The sequence below is a fragment of the Pseudocercospora fijiensis genome, assembly GCF_000340215.1.
Source record: "Pseudocercospora fijiensis CIRAD86 unplaced genomic scaffold MYCFIscaffold_3, whole genome shotgun sequence".
Classification (NCBI taxonomy): Eukaryota; Fungi; Ascomycota; class Dothideomycetes; order Mycosphaerellales; family Mycosphaerellaceae; genus Pseudocercospora; species Pseudocercospora fijiensis.
Window position 1 is genome coordinate 3,358,724 of NW_006921534.1, and position 25,497 is coordinate 3,384,220.

The following is a 25,497-nucleotide window of genomic DNA, read 5'->3' on the forward strand; positions in this document are numbered from 1 at the left end:
AAACAGGCATTCCACCCTGTAGTATCTATATACTTAGCAATTAGTGTAGCGCCTTGCAGGTGAATAATAAGGAGTCTATTAGACTCGTTTAGTATATAACTATGCCTCTTCTAGTGCCGCCGCCTTCGGAGGTAGGATTCTAACTCCTAAAGGTTTAAACCGTAAAGTTAAACACGCTTATTTAGTACTAGCAAATAGACCGCTTTATAGCGACTATCGCTAATATAGAAGAAGCTAATAAAGAAGATAACGAAGGGTAGTTATAGTAGGTAGATAAGGCCTTTACTAATCTAATTAAGTATAATAAGTATCTATACTCGTCGATAGCGGATCTAGTTATTAAACCGGTGTCTATTACAGCGCCTCGAGGGTTAGATTAGGAGCTATATATTGCTAGAAATAAGGCCGATATTAAGGCTATTAGCGTTAATAATAGGGTAGGCGGCCTATATTATCTAGCGGAAGACGATAAGAATAAGATACCCTTTAAACTACTATAGGGGACTAAGTATAAGCGAAAGTTGAATTTGCCTTTATACCTATAAGGCGACTTGTTAAAGGTTAATAACGTATAGTATAAGTTCTTCTACTTATTATAAACCGACGAGGTTATAAACTAGCTAGTTAAGTATACTAATAAGTATATAGAGACTCGAGAAGAGTTTAAACTAGACTTATCTAGAAATCTACGGATCGATAGTAAAGAGTAACCGCAGATCTTCGTATTCGGATATCTATAAAAACTAGTAGGGCGTAAAGATATAATAATCTTCGTAGCCCTAATCGTCTATATATCTATAATCTAAATAGACGACAAATCGGACTACTAAAGAGACGACAAATACTAGCCTATCTATTTAATCGCTAAATATATAAGTAAGTAGCGCTTTCGATAAATTAAGGCCGCTTTATAGTATAGAAGTCCTATTCTAAGAGGGTCTAGTTTGCCTACGTAGGCGTAGATCTTGCTATTAGTAGACCTATTATAAGAGAGGTTTAAGACTATCGTTATACCTAGTACTAACTTATCGATCGACGAGTCTATAATCCGCTTTATAGGACGATCTAGCTATATTATAATAATGCGAGGCAAGCCTATACTAATTAGATACTATGTCCTTTGCCTATACGAGGGTAGATACCTATATTCCTTCTTATTCTCGAGCCCTCGAAAGTAATACTCTTAGGAAGCCGAAACGGACGAATTCGTAACTAGGGTTCTCGAGAGGTATATTATCGTCCGCGAAAAGTCTATAATCGCTAAAATCGCCGAGCGCGCGAAGGAGAGTAATAAGAGGCGTCGAGATAGGCTTAATAAGCTTACTAGGGGTAGTAGTTATAATAAATTAAGTAGTATCTACGAGGTTAATAAAATAAAGGTCGACTTCTACGTATCTACCTCGAGAGGCGCTAACAATACGGAAAGCGCCGTAAGCGAGCCTAGTAGCATATAACCGACTAACTACGCCTATAGACTCGATCTTAGCGTATAGCTAAGTCCGCTAAGGGTCGCTATCCTTCGACTCTTATTATAACTCCCTTTCTAGATATACTTCTTCTACGTCTATATAGACAATTTATTTAATAATATAGTCCTATTCGCTATACTAAAGCATCTCGGTATTGCTACGAGCGGCACTATACGATCCGGCTCCTTATCGTAGCCTTAGAGAGGCGCTAAATTCGAGAAACTAGGTTAGGTTCTAAAGAACGGGATAAGGAAGAAATCGACCTTTATACTACTCGAATATAAGACGACTCGTTTCCTATTCGATACACTTATATATAAGGTAATTTACGGTATAGCGGCGATCGTCTAGTAGGACAGAAATCTCGTTTAGTTCCTTACGAATACTATCGACCCCTAAAGCTATAAAACTCGTATATAGGTACGCCTACGAGCCTATAATAACACCTTTATCGATACCTACGTACAACCTTACTAGAAAGCAGAACGAGAACCTAAACAAATTCCGAAGATCGCGGCACTCTATAATAATTATATAGGCGATATAGATATCTACGATTAACTCCGGTTCTACTATTCCTCTTAGTATAAGTCGAGGAAGGGATAGTACCTGCTATTCTACTTCCTTCTCGACGTAGCTATTATTAACGTATTTATACTTCTTCGAGGCGATAAGAAGAACAAGGACTTTACTTACTAAAGAGAGTTTCGAGTTAAACTAGCGTAGCAAATAGTTTAGAAGGCATAGAGTAAGAAGAATACTCGCCTTGCCGAAGAGGCCGTAGTAAAGGCTCTTTATACACTAACTCCGCTACCCCCTCGAAACTACGGCTAGTTTATCGTAGGTTATACCTATAATAGCAGTAGAAGAAGATCCAAACGCTATTAGATTAGGAAAGGTAATAGCTTGCCTATAGCGGAAGAGAAACGACGCCTCGAGCGTAGTAGAAAGGCAGTCTACGTAATAAAGCCTCTATTACCTAAGTAGCGCTACTATCTCTATAAGTACGTAAGAACGGCCTAGCAATTCAAATAGTAGCCTATTAATAAGCGCAGTAAGCATAAGACAACTAAGATGTATATCTACTACGGTCCTATTACTATCTATAGAGCCTACGAGGTTATATAGTATAACTAGCCTAATCTATATAACTTCTTTAAGAGTTAGGAGCCTAAGCAATCTTCGACTACTACTAACAATTAATAACCTTCGCCGCTACCGCTATATTCGACTCCTAAAGAGCGTAGGTTAAGCACTATTACTTTACGAGCGAGGCAATTGTCGCTTCTAACTAACTAACCCTTAACTCGAGCGCCTTAAACTCTACCCTCTTAATAACTATTGCCTTACTTCGAGAGCCTTCTTTAACTACTAGCAACTCCTTAGCCTCCTTCTATAGAAGGTTTATATAAGAAGGGTTATGTCAGCAGATAGATAGGGTAGTAGTAAATCAGTTTAGTATTCGATAGAGCTCTAGGAGGAGAGGGAGAAAGGCAGGAGAGTTGGCCTAACGCTAAGCACTAAGCCCTGCCTAAGGCATTAAGACCCTAGCTTCACTCGGCCTAGTTACATGCCAATTACGTATAGCCTCTTTAGCCCTAATATACGCTTCCCTTCTAAAGGCCGCGCCCTCGTAGCCGGTCTTTGTTCTAGTCTCAACCCCTATTGCTGCTAACTTAGTAGGTCTAATAAGCCGCTCAGTCCGCGCTAAATTAAACACTTAACTACCTGATTATGTAACTATGTCAAACCTTACCTTCTAATACAATATCCAACTCTAACTGCGCTATCCCTATATATAATAAACTATAAAGTAATATATATCTACAAGAATTAAGGGCCTTCGACTAATTACAATACGAGCGCGTCTTCCCTACTATAATAGGTAGACGTACGAGGTATTGCAGCCCTACCTCCGCTCTGCGTAATGTCGTACCGAGTTCTTTGCGTCTACTCTTAAAAGACCTAGCTATATCCGCTTCCGAGGGTTGTTCTTATCGTTACGAGGGCTATTATTGTTCGTGGTTTCGCTAGCCCTAATTGGCTAGGTTTAGTAGCCTTTAATTGTTAATCTTATCTTATCTTTTCCGAAAAAACACAGCTCGTCTAGTTTCTATAGGTAAAGGCTATTATAAGTATAGTAGTAGAGGTTCGCCTCGCTTAAAGGGTTAGATAGATCGAGGAGTAACCTATTATCCGCAAGATCGACCCCGGCTAGCTTAGCTCTATAGTTTTGCCCTTAGTTAGTCTATTAGTCGCTTAATCTTTTAACTTAGTTAAAGTTTTGACTTAGCTTTAAAGTTTTGATTAAACCCTTAATAGGCTCAATCTTTTAACTTAGCTAGTGCAGTGCCTTAGGCTCGTAGTATAGGTAAGGTTATACCTACGGCGTAGCGACAATAGTAAGTAATGTTAACAATAGCGGCGCTAGTCGTCTTAGCGCTAACTTTACCTTGCTTTTAATTTCCTTCTTCGACTAACAATACACTTAGTAACACCGTTACTAACATAGCCGCGTTAGCCGCCGGCGCACTGCTAGCTCGTAGCGCGACACTATTACCTTTATTACTGTTATTCGTACGCGCGCGCGCGTCGCCCTTGTTAAACGCTTAGGTCTCGAGGCCTCGATAGAATAAAGAATAAGAGGGGGACCTATAGGGCGCATTAGGGAAGAGGTAGAATCCTTAAAAGAGTAGGCAATTAGTTGACGCGTCGTAGTGCGCCTAGTGTAGTCTTATTGTCCTTTGTTACTAACAATTGCTTGCCTCTAATTAGTTAGTTAATAGTACCCCGGGGGTAGCATTGTCCTAGGCTTAGTAGTAACATTATAGGCACTATAAGCTCTTAGCCTTCTTCGTATTCTTTACGCTAGTCTAATACTTATCTAACAACTTAGTTATATCCTTAAACGAGTCTTCAGCCTCCTATAAGTCCTATTCAGGTAAATAGCCTTGCTATCTTAACAGGTACTCCTTCTTGCCTTGCCTAGTCCGGTGCTTTAGAATACGTTCTATAGACTATAGTTCCTTACTATCCGCTAGTATGTCTTTATGTTTAGCAGGGGCTTCTTTATTAGAGTCTCCGCGGTAGTAGTATAGTTTAAGGAGGGAGATATAGAAGGTGTTATAGATAGTATAGTATAGTAGGAGCTATAACTAGTAGGCCTATACGGAGGAGCCCTTAACTTCTCGAATGCGGAATAGACTAATGTATCTTAGTGCGAGCTTAGGCCTTGTTTTGCTATTAGGGGATAGGTGCTTGCGGATACGGAGGTTCTTAGTGCTTAGTATAACTATGTCGCCTTGCTTAAAGGTTATCGGTATGTAGTGTTTGTCGTAATTAGCCTTCTAATAGGCCTAGGCCTTCGCTAGTTTGTTAGCTATCTTAGCGTAAATCTCTCGCATCTTTTAAACCCTCTTAATAGCCGCTAGTGTCTTAGGTGTTAGTACTTAACACGCTTCCCTTTCCTTGCGCTCGGCCTCGAGCGATAGGGGGTCTTATAGTAGCGTAGGGTTGCTTCCTATTATAGCGAAGTAAGGTAACACCTTAGTAGATAAGTAGACACTATTATTGTATACGAATTCGGCTAGTTATAGGAGGTTAACCTAGTTATTAGGGTTCTTATTAATATAGCTGCGTAGGTACTGCTGCAGCGTAGCATTCTGCCTTTCGGTCTAACTATCTATTTGTAAATAGAATGCTATAGATAGGCGATGCTTAAGTCTTAGCTGCAGGCAAATCTCACTCTAATAGTAAGATGTGAATGTCGGGCCTCGATCGGAGACTATCCCCTTAGGGGTTCCCTAATAGCTATAGAAGATGTTGCTCTATAGCGACTTAGCTAGGTTAATAGCCGTCTAATCCTTTCGGATAGGAATGTAACGAGCGCCCTTAGTAAACCGATCTACGACAACTAGGATAGCATTATACACATCCTTACTGCCCCTACGCTTAGTAGGCGGGAGACCTGTAATAAAATCCATTGTAAGCTTAGCAAATAGCTTCTTTAGAACAGGGAGTGAAGACAACTCGCTAAATAGTAAGTACTTTAGTGCTTTGACTCGTTAACATACAGCATACGTATTTACGTAGTCCTTTATGTCCCGCTTACTATTTAGCTAGTAGTATATGCGCGATAGTAACTCGTACGACCTCTCTGTACTATAGTAACCGGCAAGCTTACTATTATAGTGTCGCTTAAGAAGCTCTTATCGGATCGAATGCTCGGCAGGGACATAGAGCCTGCCCTTATAGCGCAAATAGCTATTAGCATCGATCGACCAATTCTTGCTAGATCTAGTCTTACGGCCACTTCTAAGCTGATCTATACGAGCAGTAGCAAAAGCGTCCCTTTGCTAAGCACGTAATAGCTTATCTATAAACGCTCGTCTATCCCCTTCTGCAAGTTCGCTTAATAGCACTCTCGCTGTCTTGCGTAGTACGTACTATATATATCTAGTAGCACTAGTAGCCGGATCAACTATATTAGTGCTTTAATCGCTATTACTATATATAGCGATATCGACTAGGGAGTTATTATAACTTCTCCTATCTGTGTCCTTAGCCTTTGCCTTAACACGTACTATTAATATAGCAAGAGTATTAACATGCTTTAAGCCGTCGCGGAGTCCGGTAAGCCGCTTATCCTACGCTTGCTTATTAATAATACGGGCTATAGCAATCTTATACTATAGGGTTAGAAACAATAAATTGATAGATTGCTAAGTCCCGCTATCGTAATTAGGTCGCCTCGATAGGCTATTAGTAGGGTTACTTACGCCTAGCCGATATAACACATCAAAATCAAACCTAGCGAGGTAGATGGCCTATCTAGCCTATCGACCTATAACTCTAGTAACCTTAGTGATGCTACGGAGGTTGTTATAGTCTGTATAGACCTATATCGTATATTAGGCCCTATCGAGGTAATGCCTCTAATACTTAAAGGCCTCGACAATAGCTAAGAGCTCTTGCTCGTAGGTCTCGTAGCGACGCTTAGCATTAATTATCTTCCTCGAGAAGAAGGCAATTGGGTGCTAGTAATTGTTATTAGCCTGTTATAACATAATAGCTAATATAGCAAACTATAAAGCGTTAGTCTTAATGCGGATCTGTTTGCTTAGTACGAAATAGTACAATAAGGGGACTTCAGTAAAGCGCTGCTTTAAACCGTTAAAAGCGGCTCGCGCCTTATTAGTCTATTTGAACTCTCTAGTCGGGTTGGCCTTAGTTTTAGTAAGCTTAGTTAGGGGCATTATATGCCGTAAATAGCCCTTAATAAATCGGCGATAGAAGTTAGCAAAACCGAGGAACGACTGCAGCTCCTTAATTGACGTAGGAATAGGCTATTTAGTAATAGTTTTAATCCGATTAGGATTAGCCTTAATACCCTTAGTTAATACGAGGAAGCCGAGGAATGATACCTCTTTAGCAGCAAAGGTGCATTTAGAAGGCTTGCAATATAAGCTATAGGCCCTTAGGCGATCGAGTACCTTGCGGACTGTAGCCTAGTGTTCCGCAATGTTAGGAGAGTGTATATAAACTAGGATGTTATCTAGGTAAACTACACAGAGGTAATCCAATAGGCCTAATAGGGCCCGATTAATATAGGACTAGAATATAGTAGGGGTATTAGCTAGCCTAAATAGCATAACTAAGTACTTAAAATAGCTATAGCGAGTACGAAAGGCTGTCTTCTATTTATCGCCCTTACGAATACGAATGCGATAGTATGCATCCTTAATGTCTAGTATAGTATAGTAGTAGGCACTAGAAAGGCGGTCGAGGGTCTTATTAATAAGCGGAAGTAGACAGCGGTCTTTAATAGTAACAGCATTAAGCCTACGATAGTCGATATATAGGCGTAGGCTACTATCCTTCTTTAGTACGAACAGGATAGGTATACTAGCAGGGCTGTTACTATACCGAATACGACTATTAGCTAGGTTTTCTTCTAGGTACTCACGTAATATAGCAAGCTCGCGCTTACTAAGGTTATAGAGTAGTCCAAAAGGAACCTCCTTGCCCTCTATAATATTAATCTTATAATCCGTCTCTTTAAACATAGGCAATATCGATGCTAGGTAGTGTTTGAACACATTAATATAGGTCTCTCGAATAGGTTCTAGTATACGCCTAAGTTGTTTAGGATCTATGCTATTAGGGGGCACTAGTTTATCGTTATTACTACCGAGCAGGTCGGCCGTCGGATTAGCTAGGGTTAGGTTGCTAATAAATAGGACCCTAATATTATTAGGGCACTCGCTAACATTAATGTGTTTAATGTCCTCTTTCCTAGCGATTCTAAATCGCTATTATTGACTACCTAAGTCTATAACTATAGTATAGTACTTAAGAACAGGGTTACTAATAACAATCTCAGATAGGAGGCTGTCTATATCTACTACGTAGGCAGTGAAGTTTAGCAGGCGCTTATTGCCGAGGTCGTCTCTTAGGGCTATATAGATATAGTAGGCTCCGTAGGTCAAGTGCCGAGCGTTATTAAACCAAGCAAGGGTTAGTAGGTTAGTCCTAGGCAGTTGTCGAAGGTCTAATTGCTTAGCTAGGCGATGGCTAATAAGGGCACTAACTGAATTTCCTAGATCTAGTGTAACCTTAGTCTTATAGTTAGTCCTATACGTACCCGATACGAGATAGGTACGTATAATAGCTAGTACAATGTCGATAGTTTTACGCCGCACGAGGCTAACAGTTAGTACGGCGCTTACTCTTTTTTCGAAGGTTGGCCTATAGGGGTAGCGTTAGCTGCTAAAAGGTGCTTTCGGTACTTAGCGGTAGCACGGTCGACTCGGGCCTAATCCCTAGGTTTGTCGCATTAGCCTAGTAGATAGCTAGTACTATCGCAATTGAAGCACTTCAATCTAGTTAGTAGACTGCCGTAGCTGTTATTGTTAGTTAAGCGGTTAGCGTTATAAGGATACGAGCCCCTTCTACGGCCCCTATCGCGGCCTCCTCTATATAGCCGGCGGCTACGGCCTCTTCTACGGTTATTATTACTATTCCTATTATTAGCATTATAGTTATAGTAGGAACCTTAGTTTCCTCCGCGGCTACTACGATTGCCGCGATTGGTACTAGCTAGTCGGATCCTCGATTCTAGTCGTTATTAGAGCTAAATAGCCCGTTCGGCTGTTTCTACTTCGACTATAAATTAAATGCGTGTTAGGTTGGCCTGTTCGAACACACGACGGCGGTCTAATTCAAGGACCAATTCCTATCGCAATTTAGGGCGTATTTCGGAAATCTAGATAGAGTCGGTCTTAGCTAGCAAATCGTCCTTAAGGGTCTTTAAATAGGCCTTAAATAAGCGAGCCGATTAATTAGTCTTTTGTTTAGCTCGAAGGTATTAGTCCTAAGCGTGTTGTTGCCTTAGTATAGGATTTCTAAGGGTGTCTAGTATAATAGTCTTATAGTCTTGCTACTAAATAGCGGTCTAATTAGTAAGGGAGTCGAAATGGTTATCCTAGGTGCGTTTTAGGTCTCTATTAATATATTGCATAGCATAGACGACTAGCGAATAGTCGTCTAGTAGGGCCCTTAGTGCATTCCGCTAGTTCAATTCACAATTATATATGTGATTATTGTACTGCTTGCGGCTAGAGCTATTAAATACGGTATAGTCTTTAAGCTTAGCATCCTTCTTTTAAATAGAAGGTACTGCTACTAGTTCTAGTCTAGCAGTAGTTGTTAGGGCTTCCTGTAGGCGGCGAATCTCGAGGAGATTATCCTTTAGCTATTGTTCTTAACGTAGGGTAGTAAGCCTGTTTTAGGTAGCTTCTTAGAGTCTCCCTACTAGTTAGGGGCTAAAGGCTAGTTAGCTATATCGACGGTTAACAATATTGTTAAGAATGTCGTCGACAGGCAATTCTAGGTCGTTACCTAGAACTATAGGTTCTTCGGCAGGCCTAGTAGTAGGCTCTTTAGCAGGCACCTTAGCAGGTGCTTTAGCAGGCACTTTAGTAGGTACTGTGCTACTAGCATTGTTATTGCTAGCGCTGCTAGCGGCAGCACGGTTGTTGTTGCTTCGTAATAAGCCGGCTATTGTAATAGGGGGTAATACTAATAATATATTATTAGCCCCTAAGATACGGATGTAGCGGAATTAGTAAATATCGGTCTAGTGTGCTTGACTTAGTATAATAGGCCGTATAGAAGGCCTTGCTTAATGATTAGTACGGTTGTTTCGATAGAATAGTACGTATAGGTCCCGTTCTTCGGGCGCAATATAGTTAAATCGATAGTTTTCGTAGCTATACCGCTAAAAGCTTGAAATAAGGACTATCTAGCTACTGCCCTTAAAGGGTAGATCGAATACTATATAAGAAGGGTTATGTTAGCAGGTAGATAGGGTGGTAGTGAATCAGTTTAGTATTCGATAGAGCTCTAGGAGGAGAGGGAGAAAGGTAGGAGAGTTGGCCTAACGCTAAGCACTAAGCCCTGCCTAAGGCATTAAGACCCTAGCTTTACTCGGCCTAGTTACATGCCAATTACGTATAGCCTCTTTGGCCCTAACAGTTTATATCTACCCTTAAGTCCCTTACTGCCTCTACGAGCTAGTTAACCTTAGCTATAAGTAGACTAATATTAAACTACTTCTTAAGTAGACTTAGCGGTTTAATTAGTGCTAGAAGTGTATCTTTACTAAGCTTATAGCGACTTAGTCGACGGCGTATACGAGATAACCGAGACTCGGTTATTAGTAGCTAATTAGTTATTAGAAGGTCTTAATCTACGGTCTATTATCTATATACCTATCTCGGTAGCGTGCTTAGCGCCTCTATTATATATGCCTTCTTCTATACCTTCTTCTATACCTTCTATACCTTTACTTGCTAAGGTTTACTATAAAACCTTTACTAGGGGACGACTCGTAAAGGTGTCGGCTTCTTAACCCTAAGCTCTACTATAGCTAAATCCGAGACCTAATCGGACATCTTTGCTATTCGAGGGGCGATATAAGTTTGTATAGGGCTATACTATATTTAGCATTAGAAGTAGAACCCGACAAGAGTAGAGCTAGGGTAGGTATTCGACGGAGTTAACTATAGAGGCAGTTAAAGGGATAGGCAGCAGGATTAGCCCTATTCGTACGTCGTATATAGTATATATAGTAAGTACCGTCGTAGCCGTATACTATATACAACTGCGCGCCGCGCGACTAGAGATATTAATATATAGTATACTTAACTTTCGGGCTTACAAATACGGCATATGCCCTATAAACACACACGAGATATAGATTAATTAGCTATAGGCGGGCGGCAGGCCTATACTAAATACGATTTATTATAGAGGACATCTACCCTCTAGTATAGTTATCCGCTATATCTAGCTATATTAACCGCTATATTTATAAGGAAGGACCTTAGAATAGCTATATATACCGTAATATTATAGTATATATAGGCCTTATAATATTATATCTAATATCTCTACGCGTAACTAGTAGGTACCTTCTCGTAGTATATAGTATAAGTAGCTATATATTAGTAACGTAGTAAAACTAAGACCTATCTCTAGACTCTAGATATAGCGCCTAGCGTCGCTATCTTCTAGCCTCTTTCTAGTCTAAGGCCTATCGATAACGCGATAATACGATAATAGCTTTATATACCGACGACGACTAATAATAATAATAACGACGATATAGATTAATAATAAATATATCGGTCCTTATATAGTAGTAGAAGGCGCCCGCTACTTTTAGATATAATATAACGCGTTTTAGATACTATACTACGACCGGCTCTAGTATAATATCTATATAATAATAATATTCTTCGAAATCGGATATCTAGAGATAAGAAGAAGGCGACCGGATCCTAGTAACTATATATAACGCCTTTAGTAGATACTAATAAATCTCCTATTTCTCGCTTATAGCGATAGATCTACTTGCGATAGATAAGGCTAGTCTAGGTTACTACTTAGTATAACGAAGGCGAGGCTATTTGTATTACCCTAGGCTAGGTTAGATCGATATTCGGAATAAAATATACTTAGGTCTTTAGAGAGACTATAAGGCGACTCTAAGGAGGATTTTAGATAATATTTACTTCCTATATTTAGGATATTTATAGAGTTGTTACTATTCCACGTCTTATACGACACTTCTATAGACCAGAGTCTAGTATAGCGTTAAATGCGATAGCTAGCGGTTACCGAGCCGCACTCGGATTAGCCGAGGAACGGACTATAAATGGAATTAATAACAACACACAACCACGCTGTCCAACGCGACGTTGCGTCGGAAGACGAAAGCAATATGCTGTTGCATGGCGGCGATATGCTCATCTTGGGAACTTTCTCGGCTAACGTGAATCCCCGTTGCCCCCTCCCGAGGCCATCGAAAGACTTTCCATTTTGTGAACAGGGTCGTGATAAGAAAAGAACGACCAACAAAGGTCGTATTTGAACCTGATGGTTTCGACGGCTCGAGAAGCGGGCTATGCTTACAACACTCGCTGTAATCAGCCCAAGATAGCATTTTAGCCTCATCTCACTTCTGCTGCGACGACGACTACTACTAGCGATCTTTGCCTTTCGAGCCTGTTCGGGCCGAGAACGAGAGACGAGCAGTGCGTGCATACCAGACGTTTCAGGGAAAGAGACCGGGTTGGATCCGCACAATGAGCGTGGTATCATAAATCGCGTACAATCACGAGTCACCCCAAACTAATTACAGAAAGGACTGTGTTACCCTGATGTCGCATAGCCTCGTTGACATCGTCATGTGTAAAGGCCTCTGCCAGCTGCAAGCCTCACAAAATCCCAAGGAACGTTCTCGCCTACCAAGCAGCGGATCATCTCCACGATTGTCCAAGAGATATAGTCTGAGCACGGGTATGAAGCCCAGCCCAGAGAATCGGCCACCGAGACGGAGTCGCCATTACCCTTGATACCGTTCGACAGATCCACAAAGATCTTGCCAGACCGATTGGACTGCTCTCGCGGACTTCTGCTCAAGTGTTTCAATACGGGAATCGCAGCCACGGATTTCTCTGCTGGTAAAGCCGAGATGACGGCGAAAGGCTGCTCGATATTATTCAAGTCTATAAGACCGAGCAGTTGCTGGTGACCGCTGGCCTGGAATCCAATGGTGAATATCAGTCCGATGTCTAGGCTGGTCAATGCGTATATTGCTGCAGCTGCCGATGCTTCTGTATTCGCAATGACAACAGCCGCTCTCCCCGAGTAGGCACTTGGTACGAAGTCTCTCGTCAATGTGGCTCTGACACCCTTCCACGTCACATTATCGGCAAGGAGTGTTTTCGTTCCATTGCTGGTCCGAAGAGCGATTGTATCTACTTGACCGATGGCTGATGCTGCTTCTGTAAGCGTGGGTAAGTAAGGCGCTTCGTCGACTGCTTGTGGGGGATTGATATAAGCACCACCGAAGCGGGACCTGGTGATGATTGACTCAATCGACCCACAGGGCTCGTGTTCGACGGTGAGCAGTCGATGGGGCAGACTGAGCTCATTGAGGCATTTTTCGAAGAACATAGCGTGTCCGTTGGTTCTGACGTGCCCAATTGCATACATGTCGAGCTGCGACATCTGTCCCATGGAATGCAGCATCGAATTGATCTCGGCCGCGCTCAGCTGGCCCGGCGCTGCGATCATAGGGAGTAGTGGATGTGTGATCGGTGTGAACACCTTGTTCAAAGTTCGTGATAGTTGTCCCACCGAGCCCATGTTCAGTCCTGACAATGGAGGATGGGAATACGAGTTCTGGATAGTTGAGCGAAAGTGCTCTAGCTCGTAGTTATCTTCCATGGTGTTCACCAGCGCGATCATCTTCACGATATCGCCATAGACGGCGGCCTCTTTGAACAGCCGATGAGCGTCTGGTGAAGTCCATGTCCACCGGCCAGAGAAATCATGCCTGCAGCCAGATCAGCACAAATTCTATGAGGCTTATTCAAGAGAAGCACTGCACTTACCAGGCGGAAATTATCTTGCTATTGCCTTTCTCCGCTGCGAGTTTGCGTCGCATGTCTTCGGGCAGCCATAGTTCAACATCGATGTATTCGCAACCCCATTGTATTGCTTTGTAGAGATACGTGTAGTATAAGCCGGGATCATCCATCGGAAAACGTCCGTTTTCTTTCGTACTTCTAGTGGTGAATATGATGGGAAGCTCTGTCCGTTGACGCAGGAGCATGACCTGTTCGCCAACGTATTTCAGGCTAGGTACGGATCCGAACTCTTTCTCGTTGGATGGATCTCTCAAAAGGTCCACGCGTAACTCGACGGAGTCAGCTCCAACTGAAAGAATATCAAGATTGGGCAACGCTGCGCGGATGTCGGGAAAGGTGGTGGACAGCAACGTGGTTCGCTGTTTCCTCCTCAAGTCTTCGTGGGGCTTGTTCTGTCCAAGCACGAATCCAAGGAATCTGGCCATGTCTCGCCGAATGGATGTGGCCTTGGTGTAAAGGTATTCATAGTCGCAAAAAGAAGTGAAATATTCGTGCCTCCAGTCCTGCAAATCGATGCAATGAGTCGTAATGAGTGTCCTTTGTATGTTTCGCAAAGACTCCTCCGGCGTCGGAATCAAGTCATTCTCTAGCCCAAGCACAGCTTCATCCGACCACGCAGGAGCACCATCTAGTCGGTCGAGGAGACGATATGTATGCCCCAAGACGTCTGCAACGACGCGCGTGATCCCTTCCTGGCCCTTGTCGAAGATGATGAGCAGTCGCGGAGGCTCGTTATGGATGATTTCGTCAATCTTCATAACTCCATTGGCTTTGGTCATGGCAGCAGGCATAGGACCTACCGTCATGGACAAGAAAGTAGTAAATTGTCTGCCTTCGCGACTGCGGGTCACCGTCACCGGATGGAAATGTCACTGGCGCCTGCGTGCCGTGAGTATGCGGTGCGGTGCGGTGCGGATGCATGCATTGTGTGCTGGATAGGGGATGTACGCACCGTGGCCTAGATGGGTGCTATGCGATGGTCGAATAAGCTGTGCTGCCACCAACCACCTGCAACTCATTGCGTGCTGGGTCCGCACTGTTTCCACGCCGGTGGAACAGAGGCGGAAGCAGTGTGATATACAAACCGGCCGCCGTCTAATTGCACCGAGACGAACACGGTATCTGAAGTGTGGATAAGGGAAATGTTTGATGTGTTTGGTGTGCTCCCACAAGCGACGCAAATTCATGCTGCGAAGTTTGAACAACATGCATCACCGCTTGGCTGGCGGAAGCTTGACGCCGGTTAAACAGGAGCCTCACAGGGCCTCACAGGCGGACGCAGTCCACGCCGAGGATAATTAAAAGTGCACGAATCAGAGCAGGTCACGTGATGAGCCTCAACCCCGACACGAGCAGACGACGTCCAGCCACACCGAGACATGCTGAACAAACCTACGGTCGTTGAGTTGTGAGATCAGGCTGTATTATGCTTGCATGACAGCCCTATAGGCTGTCCTGGTGACCAAATGTCAATTCCAAACAATTCTCACGGTGCCAGTCCAGCTTGGTATCATTCGCCTCGCCTCGCCTCGTACTATGTGCAGACAGACAGAAGCCAAAACGACAAAACACATTTCCATTGCTTATCCACGCGCGTCTTCCACAAGCAGTTGGCAAGCCAACAAAGGTCAAACAAGAAAATAATCTGTAAATGAACAAAGCTACAGAGAAGTGCCAGGTCATCCAGACCCCGGCTTTCCAATCCAAAAAATTGCAACTCAAAACAATAGGGAATCTTCGGCAGCGCTTAACCGTCATCAAGTCGTGAAGAGATGCTGCGACATGTGGTATCTTTGCAATAATCCTGTTCTCTCTCAAAGACCGGGTCTACTCTAGTAGCTCTGTGGTGCTTAGTAGCCGGCTGGCTTGCTTGGGATTGGAGTCACATATGCGGTGCTGACTGCAGCTGCTGGTGAGCTCGTCGACGATGGAGCGTAGCTGTATGCTGGTGCTGTTGCGCTGGATACTGGTGCAACAGGAGTGCTTGAGCTGCTTGGGCCGTAGCCGGGAGCGTAGATCTTGCTGCTTGAGCTGGAAACTGGGCTTCCCTCAGTGCTGGAGCTGGAGCTTGGCTTTGGGTATGCTGCTGGGGCAGTCCCGCTTGAAGTGGTCATTGCTGCGGCTGGGGTCGTGCTTGAGCTGGAGCTCTTGCTTGGGTATGGGTACGGAGCTGGTGCAGTACCGCTGGAAGATGACACTGGAGATCCCTCAGTCGAGCTGGAGCTGGAAGAGCTCTGGCTTGGGTACGATGCTGGCTTGGTGTAGGAAGTTGCAAAACCAGTGCTGCTAGCGTATCCGGAAGATGGGCCCCAGGAGTTAGTTGGGTACCATGCCTTAGAGCTGGACTGAATTGGGACCACAGAGTTGGTAGAGGAGACAGCAGCAGAGCTGGTGCTTGCTGGGACGGTAATGTAGACGGTCTCTTTCTCGGTTACGGTGACGGTGGTTGGAGCGCAAGCCTCGCCAGCGCTGACTGGAGTAGAAGCGCTGCCTGCGCTGCCTTGGGTGCTCTTGGCTGGGTAGACAGTGACGTAGTTGGTGATGGTAGAGGTAGACTTGATGGTAGTGTATGCAGTGCTCTCTGGCTTGTAGCCGCCTGGAGCAGAGCCAGTTGGCTGAGCCTCAGAAGTGGCTGGCTTGGTGGCGTAAGCGGTCTTTCAAGATGTTAGCGAAGTCATCACCGGAAAGCATTGCACAAGACTTACGACGGTGACGTAGAGAGTCGAGGTGGATTGAATGGTGGTGGTGACAACGGTAGCGGATGAACCGTGTCCGAGAGTGTAGGTAAGAGTGTTGTTGTAGACAACAGTCGAGGCAGAGTAGCCGGATGGGACTGGCTTGCTCTGGCTTGGGTAGGATGGCACGCCGGTGCTGATTGGAGCGACTGGGCTGCTAGAGCTCTTGCTGCCGTAGGACGGGACCTCGGCGGTTGACTCTGGCGAGTATGGAGTGGAGCTAGCCTTGGAGTAGGAGGCAGAGATCTTCGAAGCCTCAGACTCGGGGCAGACGGTCGTGAAAACCTCCTCGGTCTTGGTAACGTAGGTCTCAGTGGCCTTCTCAGCTGGGCAGTCAGTGACGGTTGGCGCACAGCTGGTGATGGTGATCTCCTTGGTGCTGGTCAAGGTAACAGTGGTGTCCTTGCTTGGGTAAGATCCAGTGCCAGTTGGGCCAATTGGGTAGCTGCTGCTGGAAGATCCAGTGCCGTAGAATGGGATGCTCTTAGAGCTCGAGATTGGATATGGAAGACTGCTGCTGCTGCTGCTGCTTGAGCTGGAAGAGCTCCCATATCCTGGTGGGTACGCGCCAGCTGTGGAGATTGGCGAAACTGGAGTAGAGCTGCTGGGGCTGGAGCTGGAAGAGCCGCCGTACCCTGGTACAGATGGCACAGAGGAAGTCGAGATTGGCGAGTATGGCGTGCTCGAGGAAGACGAGCTGGATGGCGCGCTGTAGGCTGGAGCAGCTAGAGCAGATGAGGTCGAGATTGGCGAGTCTAGCGTGCTCGAGGAAGAAGATGGAGCGCTGTAGGCCGGTGCTACTGGAGCACTGCTTGAAGAAGAGACACCGCCGTAACCTGGCGCGACTGGGGCGCTGCTCGATGCCTGGACTGGCGCAGCAGAGGTGGAATTGGAATCATCGCCGTATCCAGCAGGCTGGCCATATGCTGCTGGTGAAGTGGCAGACGCGCCAGCCACGAGGGCGGCGAAGAAGATCTTGCTGTACATGTCTGATCGGTTGCGAATCGGATCTTTCGAATGGTGTCTGTTTGCTAATGGGGATCGTGGTCGTGAATGTGAATAATTGGCGAGAAGTCAATTCTGCCGACTGAACGCAACACGCAAAAATGAGTGACTGAAGTGCTAAAGAGCGGAAGTGTCTACGAGAGACGAAAGAGGATGTGCGTGGCAAACAGAAGACGTTGGTGAAGAAGGCGGAAAGCACCAGGGACTGTTGTATGGGGAGCAGGTCGACAAAAGAATGGCGTGGCGGCTTGGTGCCCCTGTCATCGATTCATGCACAGTCTCATCCTGCCGCAATTTAGGAGAATCAACGGTCACAAAGCTAATCTGGCCCAAGTGTCGATGTCCAGGTATGATTGGCCTGTGCCTGGCATAAGCGGAAGAGAGGCTGAGCCAAACGGATTCACCTTCGACACAAATGGGGGCCCGGGGGCAGCCGCTGCAGGTACCGTGCGTGAAGTGAGCCTCTCCGGGGCGAGTGTGGGTGCATATTGCTCCTCCAATTCGCTGGCTGGCTGGCAGCAGCTCCATCATCGCATATTGATGGTCATAACTTCACTCGGTGACTTGGCGGGCGATAGGCTGCTGGCAAAGTCGGCAATTTCGCGTGGGCGTAGCGCAGGACTGCATTCGTATCATTCGCACCCTGGATGGCGATCGGAATGGCGCTATTGCACAAGTCCTGCGGTGAACAGCAGTGAGCAGTGAGCAGGGAGCAGTGATGAGCAGTGAGCAGTGGCACAGAGCAGTGAGCAGTGGCACAGAGCAGCGTGCCGCGCACGCTTGCCTGCAGTGATACATTGCCGGAATACCCCATTCTCGCCTCCCCCTTTGCCACGAGGTCGCATTATTTGTTCTAGTCGGGCGTGTTTCATGCTAATTCGAGCGCGCTCTCTAGCACTGCTTAGCGTGGGATCGTGGGCTCTCGGCCTCGGCTTCATCTCCAACACGGATGCGTGCCTGAGGTTCGGCTGCACATGATCATTGATGATGGTATGGAGGGGAGGCTATCCCTTTACTGACTATACCGGTTATGCTTGGCGAACATAAGTGGAGCAGAAAAGGTGGTTAATTGTGTGCACAGACAGAATTTGTACGAGCGCACAGGCAAAACTGGGGCAACTTGCATGAACGATCTTGTTCGTCGAGTTTTGAAGGGGATGGACGACGTCTCGCAGACCCTGGCGCGCGCGCGGAAGAAACTCTCGGATCTGGCACACCAAATCCTCAGGGTTGTACGCCAGACGCTGACGCAATGAGCATAACAGCCCGCAAATATCTGCGCATCGTCAGACACTTGGTCCAGGAGATCCCAACCCGCGGCCCCATGCAGGCAAGCCAGGAACCACGCAAGCAGCTGTGATACACGTGAACTCCTCTTCAGGACCTGGATCGAGCGAGGTCTGAGTGCTGACGTTCATTCAACCCTCCACGATTCCCACGAAAGCTTGAAACTCCTGCCGAGCACGAACTCACTCACTCGTGCGCGCCATTGAGCCATCCTGTGACAACAAGGATGTTCCAAAGACCTTCGTCATTACGCGCATCACGTCGCTGATCAAATATAGCCTTAATGTCTCTCGCAATCCTACCAAATGTCCTGACACCGCGAAGTACATTGCAGGCTTACAACAATGACCCAAGCTCCGACGTGAGGCCAGAACCTGAGGCCGATTTTCGGTACTTAGAACACCAGTCGACTCAAGAAATATGCAGTGCGGCCATCGCCTCGCTTGTCGAGACAGCATTTTCAAAATTTACTGTCAAAGACTGAGACACTATTGCATCAAGCGAGCATTCGTTTGGTCCTTGGCATTGAAGACTGAGCCGCCCTGCTACTGGCTTTGCTCAGAGTCCATCCGCATTGGGGGAGGTTTGGAAGATTTGCGATAGTCTTGACGACTTGCTGTGTGAGCACTGTGAGCACAAGCGACTTCGACACGTTGCATCAATTACCACGATGATCACACTACCTGAGACTCCTAATACGTTCCATTCGTATTGCGTCAACATGGTCGACACCTCTGTCCGCAATTATGATCTAGACATAGGTCGCGATGATGTGCACCCCTTAGCGTAGAAGGGAGACATGACTTCCCCCGTCTCCGTCACCGGCATATACTGAGAGATGTGTCAGCATGCCATGCTCGCAGTGCACAGCTTCCTCCGCTGCTTCGAAGCAAACTACATGGACAGAGAGGACAATGCTCAGATGCAGCACATTTCTCAGTCAGAGCAATGTGTCCACCGCAACGACACCAAAGAAGGAGCACATAGTCGGAGAGTGCGTACTATTTGCTTTCTTGCCCATAGCGATGCTGCGATACCCTTTCTGTGAGCCGGCGTGGCTGGCATGGTGGGATGGGGAACTGCAGCGTTGGTTCAATGTCTCGATTAGAATATTGTTGGCTTGCGCAATGTGATCTTACCACTTTATTCTACTAATACAAGTCCGCCCGAGGGTTGAATGCGCGACGATTTCCTTCCCAATGCTCACTCTTCCAGGGTCAACGGCGGAACCTCCTACTGTCCACCAGCGAGCGTCACCTTGATAGCCTCGATCTGCTCCAATACCGCACTCTTGCTTGTGCCGCCCTTGGCAGAGCGCATCTCAACACTCTTCTGGTAATCAAAAACGCCCAGCACATCCTTCTCGAACCTGCCGTCGACGCCCTTCAATTGCTCGAACGTCAGCGTATCCATGGGCTTGCCCTCGCTTTCAGCAAGAGCCACAACACGGCCAGAGATGTGGTGTGTCTCTCGGAAAGGCACACCCTTGCGAACGAGATAGTCTGCGAGGTCTGTAGCAAGCATGTCTGGAGAAAGCGACTTGAGCATGTTCTCTGGGTAGATCGAGAGTGTCGAGAGCACACCAGTAGCTATCTGGACGCTGTCGCCAACAGTCTTGATGTGGTCAAGCAGAGGCTCGACAGACTCCTGCAAATCTTTGTTATATGTCGACGGGATGCCCTTCACGCTCATCATGAGTCCGGTCATGTGGCCGAAGGCACGTCCAGACTTGCCGCGAATCAGTTCGAGTGAGTCAGGGTTTTTCTTCTGAGGCATAAGAGATGATCCCGTGGAGTATGTATCTGCGAGCTTGATAAAGGCAAATTCGCCTGTTGAGTAGATGATGAGGTCCTCGGCCCATCGTGAAAGATGGGTCATAAGCATCGTGCCCCATTGCATTGTTTCAATGACGAAGTCGCGGTCACCAACACCTGCCATTGAGTTCATGATGAGACCATCGAAGCCAAGCTCTTTGGCCATAGCATCGCGATCGATGTTGAATGGGTTGCCTGCGAGAGCACCACAGCCCAGTGGTGATTTGTTGATGCGAGCCTGCACTTCTCGTAATCTCTGGAGATCCGATGCAAAGAAAGAGCCGTAAAGCAGCATCCAGTGACTCCACCGGATCGGCTGAGCTCGCTGAAGATGAGTGTAGCCGGGCATGACGTGTTCGATCTCCTTCTCGGCACGAGCAGCAATGACTTTCAAGAAAGCGATGAGGTGACGCTCAAGAATCTCCAGCTGGTCGCGGAGCCATAGTCGCATGTCAGTCGCAACTTGGTCGTTTCGGCTGCGTCCAGTGTGAAGCTTGCCAGCGACGTCCTTGCCAATGATCTCGGCCAGCCGTCTCTCGTTGGCAGTGTGGATGTCCTCGTCCACGCCGGGGTGGATTTCAAACTTATTCTCCTGCCATTCCTGGAGTACTTGCTTGAAGCCACGCTCGATTTCCGAGAACTCATGTTCGGTGAGAAGACCACTGTTTTTGTTCGCTCTGGCATATGCTATGCTTCCTCGAATGTCTTGCGAATAGAACACTCTGTCGAAGTAGATGGATTCTGCTAAGTATCAGTATGGTGGGAGTCGGTAGACATACCAGGGAAGTATGTATATATCGATCTGTAACGTTGATTGCTCACATAGAGCAATTGTACTTACCATTGTATTGCACCATGATAGGGTCAGTGCCGCCGGTGAATCGGCCTCCCCACAGCTTTCCCGCCGCCGGAGCATTGCCGTTTGAAGTCATTCTCGCGATCTATTACGACACTCTGGCTTGAGTTGTAGAGTTGTGGTCTAGTCTATAGAGTGCCAATGGCTAGGAGATTGATCGGAAGAGTCACGGTTCCTGCCTCCAGCCAAAATTTTAGGAGAGCGATAGCAGGGGTGTCTTTCGCTTATCGTGCGCTAGAATAACCATGTTTGTCCACTTTGCTTTACTGGCGCGTCCCCAGCTTCCGCTTCCACTACCAGGTATTCACTCGACACAACACCTCTAGGAGCGCTGACTGCAGGTCAGTCAGGCAATCGCCGACCTCATACACGACATTGAAACGGGCATATCCCAATATGGCTGCGAATGGCTCCAAAAATGTATACACCCGCCGGCTAGTGGCCGAAGCCAGTGCTAAAGCATGCTGGATCTGCTTCAAACCCAGCAGCACTGTGCTCATCAACGAAGATCAAGACTTCTTCTACATATGCCCTGGTCATTTGACGGATCCCAAGTTCGCGACTGCGAAAGATGCTGAAGATCTGGCCAAGAAAAAGAAGGACGAGGAGATTGAGAAGGAAATCGAGGCCGTGAAGAAGGAATTCGCGGAGAAGATGCGCAAAAAGATGGACCGACGACGGCAGAAAGAATTTGAGAAGGCCGGCAAGAAGCCGGAAGATGAGAAGAAGAAAGATGAGGAGGAAGAGAGGAAGCTGGAGAAAGAGCAAGACGAAAGGCTGAAGGAGCTGGAAAAGAAGAAAGACGCTGAGAAGGCAAAGGTCGAAGGCCCGAGGATCTTTGAGCTTCACAAGAGCTTCTATCAGATGCGACAGCAGCGGAAGGCACAGGCTGCGGCCGCGAAGAGACAGCAAGAACGCATGAGGCAGCCGAACCTGTTTCCCAGCGTGCCCACAGAGCTTCCAAAAGGACCTTGAGCGATCAAACTGCCTCGGCTATACACCGAGCATACACTACAATCTCATTGCGCTCTGAGCAATGATGCAAGGAGCAGGCTGAGCCTGAATGCGTTTCCGTTTGAGACTTTTTATCTGACATTGGTGTCCTTCACTGAGCGCTGTTCAGTGGTCTCTTGCGGAGTCTCTTGGCGCCGGCTTACAACCGAGCTGAAGTCCTCGCGAACATGAGAGCATATCCATCCCGCGGAGAGGGGTTCTTAGACGACATCAGTGCAGTACAATGCTTCATTTGTCAGTCGAGCGAAGGAGAAGCATCTGACCTTGACCCACATATTCGGTATCGTCTAATGGTGCGGACAGCGCGAAAGTGGGATACGACGCTGAAAGCCAGGGTCGACGTCTCACCGTCACATCGACAAACGTTCACCCACCACGAACTACCAGCTTCACGATCCTGCGATACGCGACAGGAGCTCTGTTGTCGTCAATCAAGTCTTGGCGGTAGCTTATAGCACCACTGTTAACGACGGGCCGTTGGCACAACATCGTCAGCACGTCTCACTGTCTTATGCAGTCAGCATGGCCCCTTTGCTCACTAGCCACACTTGCATCCTTTCCGCTCAGCTGCAAATTGTGACATCGCTAGATCTTCGCTCTAACTTCGATGTCCGATGCACTTTAGCGAAGAATGCGGTAGCATGTGACAAGGTCGCTCGCGCGGCTTATACGATGCAGCGTTGGCAACAGCGGGCCCTCCGGCGTGACCTATTGCGTTCGGACTTTCGCGAGATGAGTGCCCTGGTACACCTAGAGTGACTCGAGGTCTCATCGTATGGCTGCCAGGATCGTGGTCAATATCAGAGTGACTACTCTGATGCCGGTATATCACGTGGTGAGCTGTGCTTCATCTTCAGTTGTATTCGCTTTGTGTGGTTAACCATGCCATTGTTGGCCAAGGGTTGTAGCGACATAGCCTCAACGATGCGATTCTTTCCAGGCTTTCACGCACAAAGATATTTGGTGAACGTCTTTGATAGTCGAACAATGGCACTGCTCGTGAATGGCTTTCGACGGAAAGTGAACAAGGCTTCAAAGGCTACAAAATGCGCTTCAACGGCAGATTTCATCTTCTTTTAAAAGCGGCACGCCCTGAATCCTGTCTTCTACTGCGTGACCAGAATCTAGAAACAAGATACCTCCTCACTCCATTCCCACGAATTATCGTATCCGGACGACTCGAGGGCATACCTGAAACGCGCGCAGAGCCTAAGCCACATGGGGACAGACATGAGCAAGAACGGACAACAAACTACTAACATGAATCTGCAGGAGCTCCCTACAGAGATAGTCGAGAGAATAGCTGGAAACCTGGACATCGTTTCTCTCGGCGCCTTCCGGGCCGCTAGCAGGACTATTCAAGCAAAGACAACTAAGACTTTCGCCGAAACCGTTGTCCCATACCACACACTCACGGTTCCTCTGACACTACCCGGCTTGCAAGCGGCTTTGAACGCACTTCGCTTCGATGACATCGCAGAGCAGGCTCTCCATGTTGATTTTAGGGGCAAGTTCCATCTCAACGGTCGTCCAAAAGGCCTAGTTGACCGTGAAAGGTTCACGCAGCTACTGAGAAAATTGTTCGAACGACTTCAGTCTCTGCAATCTGTCGAGATTCACTTTTACGCTCGCGGGAATTTTCAGGGACCTTTAGAAGTCGTGGCTGCCTTGATCGAACAGCCTCTACCTCGACTACACTCGCTGAAGCTCAATCACTTCGCAATCCCTATCGCACGCCTGACAGACCTTCTCAATACATACAAACCGACCCTCAGGCATGTCTTATTGTCGGAACTGTGTGCATGTGACGGCTCCGGCGAATTTAGCAGGGCGACTTTGCTTGCACACATACGAGACAATATGAGCTTAAACAGCTTGCGCATTGATCATGCCAATGGCGCCCCACAGCCATATCGATCTCTTCTCCTTGAGCGCAACCCAAGGCACTTCACAAGAGTCAATCGTGCTATGAGAGATCCTGACACGAGAGAAATCTCGCATTACACTTTCACAACAGCCCAGACCAATATGTTTGGGAAGCGCGCGGTGACGCTCGGCCTCAATCAGTGTCTTCGGGAATTTGGGAGCAAGCTGTACGACCCAAAACTTCCAGAGAAGTGAGTCTTTTGACGCACTCCTCCTTGCTAATCAACTTCAGATGGTAAGGTAGGTGGTAGAATGCACAGAATTTGCTTCTCCTGGCGGAGTCGGCGATCTGATCACTTTCCGAGAAGGAACTGAGGGATCGGAGAAGGAAGTACATTTTGGTAAGGGAGGTTTGCTCGTCAGTTCCTGCATAGTGTTTCTTAGTGTCGCCGTTCATCGCAAAATACAACCACCGATCCATCCATCGCATCTTTATGATTCCTGCTGTGCTCCTGCTAGCAAGCGCCATACACTACTAACGTTTCCTCCATCGAATCCTCTCCAAATGCAGCATCGAGTTCGACTGACGACCAGGTTTGTACAGAGCCATATAGCTAAAGAGTTCGCAGTAACCTTGGAAGAAACCTTACCGTGATGAGATTCCAGCTCAACAAAGAGGAACTGGGTACAACGCCAGCTAGATATTCTTCAACATGAAGACTTTGCGAGAAGGGGCGCTATTGATACAATACAGCCTGAAATTTGGTTCAATTCTTCAGCCTAGCTCCTCCCATCTCAACCAGACTTTCATCTCCCTTCTTCGCAGATGTAAGAAATAGCATCAAGCAGCCACCACAAACTCCGAACAGTGATGTTCAACTAACGGCACTCCGCATGTCGATCCGGTAGGTAGGCAATACTCCACTCTTTCCGTGACACACGGGAATTCATTTCTTCAGGTTTCATGTCAAGATTTTCAAACGAAGCGTTGAGTGAGAGAACGAGCCGCGTCTGCATTCGAAGCATATGAACCACGGCCTGGTTCTTCAGGTCTCAGGTGCTGTCATCTCCGTCCTGCGTAGGAGACCGTATCTCTTCAGGGGCGTATCGGAACTGGTATGCTTGGTAACTATGCACTGTAGGGTCGTCCCGCTTGCCTCACTGGAGCCCAGTGAAGTGGATTAATGGAGCTTCAATCGCAATCCCAAAACTCGCATCTAGTGAGAAGTGTGCTGTGATGTTGCAGTGGACAGTCAAAGGTTGTCTTGATCTATTTGAATGAATCTTGAATTATAAACCGACTGCAGATCTTTTGTAGTTTGCAGTAATTTTGAAAAAGGTAATTTGCCGTCAAGGCCGACCGGCAACTAGCCTCCGCCTTATAGGGCTCAAAGGATGGCAGTGTACTGTACCAAGGATCTTTTCAAGTCATGGTCTCTCTAGTAAACCAAG

General features: G+C 46.7%; 5 protein-coding genes across 5 annotated transcripts; 2 read left to right on the forward strand and 3 right to left on the reverse strand.

The window, feature by feature from the left end:
- Window positions 1-12,218: 12,218 nt before the first annotated feature.
- On the reverse strand, window positions 12,219-14,226 carry MYCFIDRAFT_134286 (uncharacterized protein; the record flags this gene model as incomplete). Its single annotated transcript, XM_007926879.1, has 2 exons — window positions 12,219-13,374; window positions 13,433-14,226. The coding sequence occupies 2 exons, from the start codon at window positions 14,224-14,226 to the stop codon at window positions 12,219-12,221; spliced, it is 1,950 nt and encodes a 649-aa protein (XP_007925070.1).
- Window positions 14,227-14,831: 605 nt separating this feature from the next.
- On the reverse strand, window positions 14,832-17,376 carry MYCFIDRAFT_214742 (uncharacterized protein). The gene is made up of 4 exons (XM_007926880.1): window positions 17,005-17,376; window positions 16,838-16,912; window positions 16,174-16,428; window positions 14,832-16,122 (listed from the first exon to the last, which is right to left on the reverse strand). Exons 1-4 carry the CDS (start codon window positions 17,188-17,190, stop codon window positions 15,319-15,321), a joined length of 1,320 nt encoding a protein of 439 aa, XP_007925071.1. The 5' UTR covers window positions 17,191-17,376; the 3' UTR covers window positions 14,832-15,318.
- A 2,352-nt stretch (window positions 17,377-19,728) lies between these two features.
- MYCFIDRAFT_187453 (uncharacterized protein) lies at window positions 19,729-21,241 on the reverse strand (the record flags this gene model as incomplete). The annotated part of the gene is made up of 2 exons (XM_007926881.1): window positions 19,729-21,050; window positions 21,151-21,241. The coding sequence occupies 2 exons, from the start codon at window positions 21,239-21,241 to the stop codon at window positions 19,729-19,731; spliced, it is 1,413 nt and encodes a 470-aa protein (XP_007925072.1).
- A 65-nt stretch (window positions 21,242-21,306) lies between these two features.
- MYCFIDRAFT_173432 (uncharacterized protein) lies at window positions 21,307-22,198 on the forward strand (the record flags this gene model as incomplete). The annotated part of the gene is made up of 4 exons (XM_007926882.1): window positions 21,307-21,378; window positions 21,404-21,465; window positions 21,492-22,110; window positions 22,142-22,198. 4 exons carry the CDS (start codon window positions 21,307-21,309, stop codon window positions 22,196-22,198), a joined length of 810 nt encoding a protein of 269 aa, XP_007925073.1.
- A 30-nt stretch (window positions 22,199-22,228) lies between these two features.
- On the forward strand, window positions 22,229-24,300 carry MYCFIDRAFT_173433 (uncharacterized protein; the record flags this gene model as incomplete). The annotated part of the gene is made up of 12 exons (XM_007926883.1): window positions 22,229-22,238; window positions 22,279-22,392; window positions 22,424-22,459; window positions 22,491-22,614; window positions 22,675-22,755; window positions 22,805-22,822; window positions 22,870-22,882; window positions 22,917-22,934; window positions 22,966-23,049; window positions 23,080-23,199; window positions 23,263-23,280; window positions 23,308-24,300. 12 exons carry the CDS (start codon window positions 22,229-22,231, stop codon window positions 24,298-24,300), a joined length of 1,629 nt encoding a protein of 542 aa, XP_007925074.1.
- Window positions 24,301-25,497: the final 1,197 nt, after the last annotated feature.

What these genes read in the sequence shown, in the direction of transcription:
- MYCFIDRAFT_214742 (XM_007926880.1), bottom strand. Translation starts at nt 17,190, where the DNA reads ATGTACAGCAAGATCTTCTTCGCCGCCCTCGTGGCTGGCGCGTCTGCC. An exon ending in CTTCTTCAAGCAGTGCTCCA is followed by an intron (nt 16,913 to 17,004) that starts GTAGCACCGGCC and finishes TCCAGCCTACAG; the next exon opens with CGCGCCATCCAGCTCGTCTT. An exon ending in CGACTCTCTACGTCACCGTC is followed by an intron (nt 16,123 to 16,173) that starts GTAAGTCTTGTG and finishes ACATCTTGAAAG; the next exon opens with ACCGCTTACGCCACCAAGCC.